Raw genomic sequence first — 12,780 nt, 5'->3', positions numbered from 1 at the left:
GGTACGGGTTACTGTTAGTGTACAGATTAGTATTAGGTTACGAGTTAGAGTAACAGCTAGGGTTAGGGATCAGGCTTAGTTTAGGGTACAGGTTAGGGTACAACAACGTGTTAGGTTTAGGGTACTATTAGGGTACATGTTAGTGTATGAATTAGTATTAGGGTACAGGTTGCGGTAAGGATTAGGGTAAGGGTTACGGTTAGGGTTACGGAACGGGTACGGTTTAGGTTACAGGTTAGGTTACGACAGCTGTTTAGGGTTAGGGTATGGGTTAGGGTACAGGTTAGTGTACAGGTTAGGTTTATGTTACAGGTTAGGGTAAGGGTTAGAGTTAGGATTAGGCTTAGGGAATGGGTATGGTTTAGGGTACAGTTTAGGGTACGACAATGGGTTAGGGTTACGTTGCGTTTTAGGTTACGGGTTAGTGTTAGTGTACGGGTTAGGGCAAGGGTTAGGGTTAAGTGTTACGGTTAAGTAAGGGTCAGGATTAGGGTTACAGTTAGGGAACGGGTATGGTTTAAGGTACAGGTTAGCATACGACAACAGTTTAAGGTTAGGGTATGTGTTATGGTATGGGTTAGTGTTAGTGTACTAGTTACGATTAGGATACGAGTTAGGGTAAGGGTTAGCATTAGGGTTAGTGTTAAGAGAATGGGTATGGTTTAGGGTACAGGTTAGGGTATGACAACGGGTTAGGCTTAGGGTATGTGTTAGGGTACCGGTTAGTGTTAGTGTATGGGTTAGGATTAGGGTATGTGTTACGATAAGGGTTACAGGAAGGGTTAGGGTTATGGTTACGGAACGGGTACGGTTTAGGGTACAGGTTAGGATATGACAACGGGTTAGGTTTAGGGTATGTGTTAGGGTACGTGTTAGTGTACCAGTTAGGATTAGCGTACGAGTTAGGGTAAGGGTTAGGGTAAGAGATTTAGGGTTAGGGCTAGGGAATGGGTATGGTTTAGGGTACAGGTTAGGGTACGAAAACGGGTTAGGGTATGTGTTAGGGTACAGGTTAGGATTAGTGTATGGGTTAGGGTAAGGGTTATGGTTAGGTTTAGGGTTAGGGAACGGGTACGGTTTAGGGTACAGGTTAGGGTACGACAATGTGTTAGGGGAGGGGTTAGTGTTAGTGTATGGATTAGGATATCGGTATGGTTAACCATAAGGGTTAGGGAACGGGTACCGTTTAGGGTACAGGATAGGGTATGACAACAGATTAGGGTTAGGGTATGTGTTAGGATATGGATTAGTGTTAGTGTACACGTTAGGATTAGGGTATACGTTAGGGTAAGGATTAGGGTAAGGTTTAGCGTTAGGGTTAGAGTCTGGGTTCGGGTTAGTGTTAGGGAACGGGTATGGATTAGGATACAGGTTAGGGTACGACAACAGGTTAGGATTAGGGTACGTTTTAGGTACAGGTTAGTGTACAACAATGGGTTAAATTTAGAGTATGGGTTAGTGTTAGTGTATGGGTTAGGATTAGGGTCCGGCTTAGGATAAGGGTTAGGATTAGGTTTAAGGTTAAGGTTAGGGAATGGGTAAGGTTTAGGTTACCGGTTAGAGTACAAAAACGGGTTAGAGTTAGGGTATGTGTTAAGTTACGGGCTAGTGTTAGTGTGCGGGTTAGGATTATGGTAAGGGTTAGGGTAAGTGTTAGGGTTAGGGAACATATACATTTTAGGGTACATGTTAGGATATGACAACGGGTTAGGGTACATGTTCGGGTACGGGTTAGTGTTAGTGTATGGGTTAGGATGAGGGTACGGGTTAGGGCACGGGTGCGGTTTAGGGTACAGGTTAGTGTATGACATCAGGTTGGGGTTAGCATACGTGTTATGGTACGGGGTTAGTGTTAGTGTACGGGTTAGGATTAGGGTAGAGGTAAGGGTACGACAACGGGTTAGGGTATGTGTTAGTTTTAGTGTATGGTTTAGGATTAGGTTACAGGTTAGAGTAAGGGTTAGGGTATGGGTACGATTTAGGGTACAGGTTAGGTTATGACAACGGGTTAGGCTTAGGGTACGTGTTAGGGTACGGGTTAGTGTAAGGGTTAGGATTCGGGTACAAGTTAGGGTAAGAGTTAGGGAACATGTACAGTTTAGGGTACAGGTTAGGGTACGACAACAGGTTAAGCTTAGGGTACGTGTTAGGGTACGGATTAGTGTTAGTGTATGGGTTAGGATGAGGGTACGGTTTGGCGTAAGGTTTAGGGTTATAGTTAGGATTAGGGAACAGGTGAGGTTTAGTGTACAGGTTAGGGTACGACAACAGGTTAAGCTTAGGGTACGTGTTAGGGTACGGATTAGTGTTAGTGTATGGGTTAGGATGAGGGTACGGTTTGGCGTAAGGTTTAGGGTTATAGTTAGGATTAGGGAACAGGTGAGGTTTAGTGTACAGTTTAGGGTACAACAAGGGATTTGGTTTACGGTATGTGTTAGGATATGGGTTAGTATTAGTATATTGGTTAGGATTAGGGTACGGGTTAGGGTTAGCGTTAGGGAACGGGTACGGTTTAGGGTACCGGTTAGGCTATGAGAATGAGATAGAGATAGGGTATGTGTTAGGGTATGGGTTAGTGTTTGTGTACGGGTTAGGATATTGGTGTGGTTAACAGTAAGGTCAAGGGTTAGGGAACAGGTACAGTTTAGGGTACAGGATAGGGCATGACAATGGGTTAGGGTACGTGTTAGGGTAGGGGCTAGTGTATGGGTTAAGGTAAGGGTTAGGTTTAGGGTAGGGAACGGATACGGTTTAGGGTACAGGTTAGCATACGATAACAGGTTAGGGTACGTGTTAGTGTACAGGTTAGGATTAAGGTACATGTTAGGGTAAGGTTATGGTAAGGGTTAGGGTTAGGTTTAGGGTTAGCGAACGGGTACGGTTTAGGGTACTACAGCGGGTTAGGGTATGTGTTAATGTACAGGTTAGTGTTAGTGTATGGTTTAGGATTAGGGTATACGTTAGGACGAGTTAGGCTAAGGGTTAGGGTTAGGGTCATGGTTAGGTTTAGTGTTAGGGAATGGGTATGGATTAGGGTACAGGTTAGGGTACGAGAACGGGTTAGGATTAGGGTATGTGTTAGGGTATGAGTTAGTGTTAGTGTATGGGTTAAGATTAGGGCATGGGTTAGCGTAAGGGTTAGGGAACGTGTACGGTTTAGATCACAGTTTAAAGTACAACAACGGATTAGGGTATGTGTCTGGGTACAGGTTAGTGTTAGTGTACGGGTTAGGATTAGGGTATGTTTAGGGTAAGGATTAGGGTTATAGTTAGGGTTAGGGTATGGGTTCGGTTTAGGATACCAGTTAGTGTATGACAACAGGTTAGGATTAGGATACGTGATATGGTACGGGTTACTGTTAGTGTATGGGTTAGGATTAGGGTACAGGTTAGGGTATGACAATGGGTTAGGGATCGGGTACGTGTTAGGGTATGGGTTAGTGTTGCTGTACAGGTTAGGATTAAGGTACAGATAAGGGTAAGGGTTAGGGTTAGGTTTGGTGAACAGGTGCAGTTAAGGTACAGGTTAGGTATGACAACGGGTTAGGGTATGGGTTAGTATTAGTGTACAGGTTAGGATTAGGGTATGGGTTAGGTTAAGTTTAGGTTAGTATTAGGGAACGGGTATAGTTTAGGGTACAGGTTAGGGTCCAACCACGGGTTAGGTTTAGGATACGTATTAGGGTACCGGTTAGTGTTAGTGTACGGGTTAGGATTAGGGTACGGTTAGGGTAAGGGTTAGGGAGCGGGTACTGTTTAGGGTACAGTTTAGGGTAAGACAACAGTTTAGAGTTAGGGTATGTTTTAGGGAATGGGTAAGGTTTAGGGTACAGGTTAGGGTATGACAACGGCTTAGGGTTAGGGTACGTGTTAGGGTACAGGTTAGTGTACGGATTAGTATTAGTGTATGGGTTAGGGTAAGGGTTAGGGAACGGGTAGGGTTTACGGTACAGGTTAGGGTATGACAATGGATTAGGGTACATGTTAGGGTACAGGTTAGTGTTCGGGTACAGGTTAGGATTAGGGTACAGGTTAGGATAAGTTTAGGGTTAGGGAACGGGTATGGTTTAGGGTACAGGTAAGGGTACGACAACGGGTTAGGGTACGGGTTAGTGTTAGGGTACAGGTTAGGGTAAGGGTTAGTGTTAGGGTACGGGTACGGTTTAGGGTACAGGTTAGGGTATGACAACAGGTTAGTGTTAGTGTATGGGTTAGGATGAGAGTAGGGGTTAGCGTAAGGTTTGGGCGGGGGGGCGGCACTTTGCTGAACATGCAAAGAACACATTGAAATAACAGTTTGGGCCTCATGTTCTGTTAAAGGTGTTTGACCAGAGTGCACTTTCAACTGAAGCTAAAGAAGAAATGTACAAACTGTATCCTAATGCCCGGAGGGCTCACCTGAAAACAGGAGGCAATTTCCCTTACCTGTGCAGAAGTGCAGAGGTGAACCTCTATGTACAGGTAGGTCCTAGGTTGGATCCCAGAGCACTTTGAACACAGAATCTGGTTGGAAACATAATCTGGTTGGAAACATAAAGTTTCTTTTATTTTTTGGTCGTCGAGTAAGAGAACTACAGAATTCTCTGTAGGAATGAAGCATTGACTTGATACATTGCTCCACATTAGTAACTTACAGGAGAATTCAAGCATATGAGAGCCACCTGAGGGACTCTATGCCCACTCTCCCTTTTCTAAGAACCACAGGCCTGAACTCACACACTGAAGCAGCCGTTTGGTACAATGGGACCTTGGCTCCTGGATGTAATGAATTCAGCCAGAGCAAGACACCAGACTTAAATGGAGTCAATCTGAATCCCACGAAGTGACTTCTTGGTCTAATTTTAATGCATTAAAACACACGCACACAAACAAACACTACTTCTTCTAATACCTGCCTAAATGGATATTAGAATAGTGGTGAGAAATGGTTGCTTTGCAATTTGGCAAGTACTATCAAGAGGCTTAAAAAACCAGTCATGTTCTTTGATCCTGTTTTCCACATGTGGCAACAGATCCTGAGGAGAGGATCATAAATACAAAAAAACTTGATTCCCAGAGATAGTGATTACGGTGTTAGAACAGCAGAGGATGGGAAGGACCTGATTCCTAGCAGCAGAGGGGAAGGATTAACACCTACTGGTGAAGCAGCATGTGGCAATTTAAGATGTTAATAACAATTTGTAGTTACCTGGAAAGACTGGTTACATATTAAGTGAGGAACAAAGATCCCAAATAGTGGTTTTGTGGTTTTGTGGTTTTGGTTTGTTTTTGTGTTTTTTTGTTTTTTGCCTGCATTGAGTCTTCGTTGCTGCATGTGGGCTTTCTCTGGTTGCAGCAAGCAGGGGCTACTCTTCATCGTAGTGTGCGGGCTTCTCATTGCGGTGGCTTCTCTTGTTGCAGAGCACAGGCTCTAGGCATGCAGGCTTCAGTATTTGTGGCGCACGGGCTCAGTAGTTGTAGCTTGCGGGCTCTAGAGCACAGGCACAGCAGTTGTGGCACACGGGCTTAGTTGCTCCACAGCATGTGGGATCTTCTCAGACCAGGGCTTGAACCCATGTCCCCTGCATTGGCAGGCGGATTCTCAACCACTGCACTGCCAGGAAAGTCCCCAAATTGTGGTTTTTAAAACTTTTTTGACTTTTCTGTTTTCTAGTTTTTCTAATTAGTATGTATTACTCTAATGTTTTACTGTATATATTTTTATTGAGGTATAGTTAACTTATAATATTAGTTTCAGGTGTTCTATATACTGATTCAACAATTTTATAGATTATACTACATTTAAAGTTACTATAAAGTATTGGCTGTATTTCCTGTGCTGTACAATATATTCTTGTAGCTTATTTTATACATGGTAGTTTTGTACCTTTTAACCCCCTGACCTTATCTTGCCCATTCCCCCAGGACTCTGTAATTTTAGAACTAGAAACCATTAATACACAACAGTGATGTTTGTTTAAAATAATTATTCTGCATTTCTGCAGATACATTTGCTGCAATTCCACGGAACCAAATATGCGGCCATTGACCCATCGATGGTCAGTGCTGAGGAGCTCGAGGTGCAGAAAGGCAACCTTGGCATCAGTCAGGAGGAGCAGTAGCTGTTAGAGTTGGCTCTTAGTGATGAGTGATCCAGTGTGTCCGTACAATCAGTGACATCAGTGCCCACCAGTCGGCCTCTCTCTTCGGTTTGTCAGGTTCACCGGTTATCACTGTGTTTGGAACTAGGACTGATTGATTCTCATCTTCGTGACAGGCGGCAGCTCTTCTAAGCCAGTGTAACTATTCCCTCTTCAGTTTTTTTAGCTTTTGAACTTAACGAAGTACTTTTGAAGATTCCCATTTTAAGAATTGTGAAAATTTTGCTACCAAAAGTCTTCACCACTGTGTTGTTAAGTGAATATTAATTTCTGAATTGGGGGATTCTGTGGATTTTTTTCCTTTCCTTTCTGTTATTTGCTGTAAATGCTGCACATCCACATTGTGTATCAGAAGGACATTGGTTATTTTTATGCTTTCTTGGTTATAACTTATCAGAGTGCCAAGGCTGTCACCCACTGTTTGCTCTCCTGCAAATGAACTACTTCTAATTTCCAGTTAAGCAGATTGTTTTCAGTTTGGGCTGTTGTCTTTATACCCATTACAGTCTTTGGAATAAAAATTCAATTTGAGTGAGTGGCTTTTGTGATTATCATAGCTGCCAACTGGGCTACCTACACATAGGACTCTCTGAGAATCAGACTGATGTTTGCCAAGCCCGTGTGTCTTTAGATTAAGTTACTTAACCTCTCTAAAGTGCAGTTTGCTCATTGTTAGATTACAGAAACAATCCTTTATTGAGCTGCTGCTATGTGCAAGGTACTTTTCATACCTGCTTTTTTTTCCCCCTCAGTGGAAGATTTTAAACACACATAAAGTAGAGAAAATAGTATAATGAACTACATCCACATTACCCAGTTTCAAAAATTATCAACTCATGGACTGTGTTGTATCATCTCTTATCCAACCCTCACTTTTTCCACACATACTCCTATGAATGAATTATTTTAAGGCAATTCTGATACCTTACTTCATCTGTACATTTCTATATGTACCTTCAAGAGATAAAATAATGCCATTATCACACTAAAAAAATTCACCAATAATTCCTTCATACTAACATCCAGTCAGTGTTCTCATTTGTGATTATCTCATAAATGTCTTTTTACAGTTGACTTGTTCTAATCAGCTTCCAAAGTTGACACTTTGGAAAGACCAGAACCTACCAAAAAGGTCTTCTACAACTAAAGATAATATAAAGAAGGAACCACAACAAGATGGGCAGGAGGGGCGGAGTCACAATACAGCCAAGTCCCATACCCCCAGGTGGGGGACCGACATACGGGAGAATTGCAACTGCAGAGGTTCTCCCAAAAGAGGGTTCCAAGCCCCAAGTCAGGCTCCCCAGCCCAAGAGTCCTGCACTAGCAAGATGAGCACCCAGAGCATTTGGCTTTAAAAGGCAAGAGGGGCTTACTTTCAGGAGTACCAGAGGGCTGGTGGAAACAGAGACTTCACTCTCAAAGGGCTCACAGAAAATCTCACATGCTCCAGGACCCAGGGCAGGAACAGTGATTATATAGGAGCCTGGGCCAGACCTACCTGCTGCTCTTAGAGAATCTCCTGGAGAGGCAGGAGGCAACTGCAGCTCACCCTAGGGATATAGTCACTGGCAGCAGCCATTCTTGGGAGCTCATTCTACCATGTGGACACTGGTGCTGGCAAGTCATTGTGGAATCCTCCCTCTGGCTTATTAGCCCCAGCACCCAGCCTGGCCCTGGCCCAACAGCCTATAGGCACCACTGCTGGGATACCTTAGGCCAAGCAACTAACTGGGTGGGGACACAGCTCCACCCACCAGCAGATAGGCTGCCTTGAGACCCCCTGAGCCCCCAGCCACCTCTGGACATGGCCTTGCCCACCATAGGGCCCAGCTCCACCCACTCAAGGGCAGGCACCAGTGCCTGGGCCACAGTCCCACATTCCAAGGAGTCTGCTCTAGCCTCCAGACCAGTCTCACCCACCAGGGAGCAGACACCAACAGCAAGAAAACCACAGCTCCACGGCCGCTGGACCCGGACACTCCACCAGCAGGCCAGATCCTGCACTAGGACCAGCTGGGCCTGGCCCCACCCACTAGCAGGCCATCACAAACTTCTGGATGCTCTGGACTCTGCACTCAACCATGTCAGGAATGGGCCTCACCCACCAGCGACCTAACACCAGCTCAGGGACCCCTGGCACTGGGACTAGATTCCAGGATCTGGCTCTGCCTACCAGTAGGCTGGCACTAGCCCCAGGACCTGGGTTCCCCCACCAATGGGTGGGCAACAGCCCCAGAGTCTCCTTGACCTTGACTCTGCCCACCAGTGCCTAGCACTAGTCCCGGGCCTCCTGGGTTCCACAGTCAGCCACCACGTGACCTGGTCCCACCAACCAGAGGTTAGCACCCCCCACACAAGGCAAGGCCTGGCAATCAACTGAACCCGGGGCCAATCAAGCCTACCAAACTACCCACACAGCCTGCCACAACAGAGGGACCCATGCACCCCTCATAGGGTGAACCCCTAGAGGACATACAGCTTGGGTAACAAGAGGGGGATGCGTTGCTGGGATGCATAGGACATCTCCTACAGAAGGCCGCTTCTCCAGGATGGGGAAATGTAACCAACCTGCCAGATACATTAAAAAAAACAACAAATCGGCAAAATAAGGCAACAGAGGAGTATTTTCCAAACAAAGGAACAAGATAAAACTCCAGAAGAAAAACTAAGCAAAGTGGAGATATGCAGTCTACTCAAGAAAGAGTTCAGGGTAGTGATCGTAAAAATGATCAAAGAAAACGGGAGAAGAGTGGATAAACAGTGAGAGAAGTTGGAAGTTTTAAACAAAGAGTTGGAAAATGTAAAGAACCAAACAGAGATGAAAAATACACTAACTGAAATGAAAAATATACTAGAAGAAACCAACAGTAGACTAAATGGGACAGAGGAATGGATCAGCGAGCTGGAAGATGGAGAAGTGGAAATCACTGAAGCTGAACAGAAAAAATAATGAAAAGAAATGAGGACAATTTAAGAGACCTCTGGGACAACATCAAGTGCACTAATACAGAGGTCCAAGAAAGAGGAAACAGAGAAAAGGGAGCCGAGAACAAACTTGAAGACATAATAGCTGAAAACTGGCCTAAAATGGGACAGGAAACAAACAGCCAATCCAGGAAGTACAGAGTCCCCACGGGATTAACCCAAAGAGAAACACACCAAGACACATTGTAATCAAAATGTCAGAAATTAGAGATGGAGAGAATATTAAAAGCAGCAAGGGAAAAACAACAAATGAAATACAAATAAAGTCCCATAAACCTATCAGCTGACTTTTCAGCAGAAACTCTGTAGGCCAGTAGGGAATGGCACAATATATTTAAACTGATGAAAGGGAAAAACCTACAACAACCAAGAATACCCCAGCAAGGCTCTCATTCAGATTTGATGGAGAGATCAAAAGCCTTACAGACAAGCAAAAGCAAAAAAAAGTTCAGCACCACCAAACAAGAAAGGTTAAAGGAACTTCTCTAAGCAAAAAAGAAAAGGCCATAACAGGAAACCCGAAAATCATGAAAGGAAAAATCTCATTGGTAAAGGCAAACAGTAAAGGCAGGAAATCACACACACACAAAGCTAGTGGGAAGGTTAAAACACAAAAGTGGTAAAATCTACATCCACAGTAAGCAGTAAAGAGATACACAAAACAATTGATGTAAAACATAATATCAAAAACTAAACATGAGGGGAGGAGAGTACAAATGCAGGGTTGTTAAAAGGCACTGGAAATTAAGAGATCAGCAACTTAAAACAATCACATATATATATCAATTGATATATAAAAACCTCATGGGGGACTTCCCTGGTGGTCCAGTGGCTAAGACTCCATGCTCCCAATGCAGGGAACCCAGGTTCGATCCCTGGTCAGAGAATTAGATCCCACATGCATGCTGCAATGAAGATCCCACATGCCGCAACTAAGACGTGGTGCAGCCAAAATAAATAAATATTAGAAAAAAAAAACCTCATGGTAATCATACACAAGATCTGTAATAGACACACACTCAAAAAGAAAAAGGAATCCAAACATAACACTAAAGATAGTCATCAAATCACAAGAGAACAAAAGAAGAAAGGAACAAAAAAGACCTATAAAAATAACCCCAAACAATTAACAAAATGGCAATAAGAACATACATATCCGTAATTACTTTAAATGTAAATGGACTAAATGCTCCAATCAAAAGACAGAGTAGCTGAATGAATAAAAAAACAAGACCCACGTATATGCTGGCTACAAGAGACTCACTTGAGATGCAGAGACACACACAAACTGAAAGTGAGGGGATGGAAAAAGGGGATGAAAAAATTTCCATTCCATGCAAATGGAAATCAAAAGAAAGCCAATGTAGCAATAGTCATATCAGACAAAATAGACTTTAAAATAAAGACTGTTACAAGAGATAAAGGAGGACATTACATAATGAACAAGGGATCAATCCAAGAAAAAGATATACCAATTGTAAATATATATGCATCCAACATAGGAGCACCTAAATACATAAAGCAAATATTAATGGACATAAAGGCAGAAATTGATAGTAACAATAGGGGACCTTACCACACTTACATCAATGGACAGAACATCCAGAGAATCAATAAGGAAACACTGGCCTTAAATGACACATTAGATCTAATGAACTTAATAGATATATATAGAACATCCCATAAAAAGCAGTAGAATACACATTCAAGTGCTCATGGAACATTCTCCAGGATAGATCACATGCTAGGCCAGAAAACAATCCTTGGTAAATTTAAGAAAACTGAAATCATATCAAGCATCTTTTCCAACCACAATGCTATGAAACTAGAAATCAACTACAAGAAAAAAAACCTGCAAAAAACACAAACAGGTGGAGGCTAAACAATATGCTACTAAACAAGCACTGAATAAATCAAAGAGGAAATAAAAAATACCTAGAGACAAATGAAAATGAAAACACAATGATCCAAAAATATATGGGATACAGCAAAAGCAGTTCTAAGAGGGAAGTTTATAGCAATACAAGCTTATCTCAGGAAACAAGAAAAATCTCAAACAACCTGACCTTACACGTAAAGGAACTAGAAAAAGAACAATAAACAAAACCCCAAGTCAGTAGAAGGAAAGAAATTGTAAATCAGAGCAAAAATAAATGAAATAGAGATTTTTTAAAAATCAATGAAACTAAGAGCTAGTTCTTTGAAAGGATAAAATTGATAAACCTTTAGCCAGACTCATCAAGAAAAAAGAGGGAGGGCCCAAATCAATAATATCAGAAATGAAAAAGGAGAAGTTACAGCCAACAGCACAGAAATACAGAGGATCATAAGAGACTACTACAAACAAGTATATGCTAATAAAATGAACAACCTAGAAGAAATGGACAAATTCCTAGAAATATACAACTTCCCAAGACTGAACCAGGAATAAATAGAAATTATGAACAGATCAATTACCCATAATGAAACTGAATCAGAAACTTTAAAAACTCCCAACAACACCAAAAATTCCAGGACCACGTGGCTTCACAGGAGAATTCTACCAAACATTTCTACAAGAGTTAACACCTATCCTTCTGAAACTATTCCAAAAAACTGCAGAGGAAGGAATACTCCCAAACTCATTCTATGAGGCCAGCATCACCCGGATACCAAAACCAGACAAAGATACCACAAAAAAGAAAATCGCAGGCCAATATCACTGATGAATATAAATGCAAAAACCCTCAACAAAATATTAGCAAACCAAATCCAATGATACATTAAAATAATCATATAATATAATCAAGTGGGATTTATCCCAGGGATGCAAAAATTTTTCAATATTCACAATCAATCAATGTGATACACCACATTAACATACTGAAGAATAAAAACCATATGATCATCTCAATAGATTCAGAAAAAGCTTTTGATAAAAACTCAATATCCGGGCTTCCCTGGTGGCGCAGTGGTTGAGAGTCCGCCTGCTGATGCAGGGGACGCGGGTTCGTGCCCTGGTCAGGGAGGATCCCACATGCCATGGAGCGGCTGGGCCCGTGAACCATGGCCGCTGAGCCTGAGCATCCGGAGCCTGTGCTCCGCAACGGGAGAGGCCACAGCAATGAGAGGCCCACGTACCGCAAAAACAAACAAACAGAAAACCTCAATACCATTTATGATAAAAAACTCTCCAGAAAGTGGGCATAGAGGGAAACATAACTCAACATAATAAAGGCCATATATGACAAGCCCACTACTAACATCATGCTCAACAGTAAAAAGCTGAAAGCATTTCTTCTAAGATCAGGAACAAGACAAGCATGCCCACTCTTGCCACTTTTATTCAACATGGTATTGGAAGTTCTAGCCACAACAATCAGACAAGAAAAGAAAAGCAATCCAAATTGAAAAGGAAGAAGTAAAACTGTCATTGTTTGGATAAAACATGATTCTATACATAGAAAATCCTAAAGACACCACCAGAAAACTAACAGGGCTCATCAATTAATTCACTAAAGTTGCAGGGTACAAAATTAATATACAGAAATCTGTTGCATTTCTAAACACTAAGAATGAACTATTAGAAACAGAAATTAAGGAAACAATCCATTTACTGTCACATCAAAAAGAGTAAAATAGGAATAAACCTACCTAAGGAGGTAAAAGAAATG

The 12,780-nt window shown here is 42.4% G+C and overlaps 1 protein-coding gene and 1 long non-coding RNA gene across 10 annotated transcripts in view; both read left to right on the top strand.

Moving 5' to 3' along the window:
- LOC137230641 (uncharacterized) overlaps positions 1–4,312 on the top strand; it is a 45,939-nt gene extending 41,627 nt beyond the window's left edge. The window contains exon 4 of the long non-coding RNA XR_010946199.1: positions 2,380–4,312. This is a non-coding gene — a long non-coding RNA (uncharacterized lncRNA). The remainder of the gene's footprint in view (positions 1–2,379) is intronic.
- Positions 1–12,780, top strand: part of SPG21 (SPG21 abhydrolase domain containing, maspardin) — a 111,578-nt gene that overhangs the window by 76,119 nt on the left and 22,679 nt on the right. For 7 of the 9 annotated variants that reach the window (XM_067750401.1, XM_067750358.1, XM_067750377.1 and 4 more), the window contains 2 exons: positions 4,321–4,461; positions 5,985–6,671. In XM_067750401.1, the coding sequence (XP_067606502.1) occupies positions 4,321–4,461; positions 5,985–6,101 (258 nt within the window). In that variant the 3' untranslated portion in view covers positions 6,102–6,671. Of the gene's footprint in view, positions 1–4,320; positions 4,462–5,984; positions 6,672–12,780 lie in introns of those variants that run through there. The other 2 variants (XM_067750386.1, XM_067750391.1) reach the window with 2 other exon arrangements.

This window comes from Pseudorca crassidens, chromosome 1, assembly GCF_039906515.1.
Source record: "Pseudorca crassidens isolate mPseCra1 chromosome 1, mPseCra1.hap1, whole genome shotgun sequence".
Classification (NCBI taxonomy): domain Eukaryota; kingdom Metazoa; phylum Chordata; class Mammalia; order Artiodactyla; family Delphinidae; genus Pseudorca; species Pseudorca crassidens.
The sequence above is the reverse complement of the archived record's forward strand: the minus strand, read 5'-3'. Positions and strand labels throughout refer to the sequence as shown.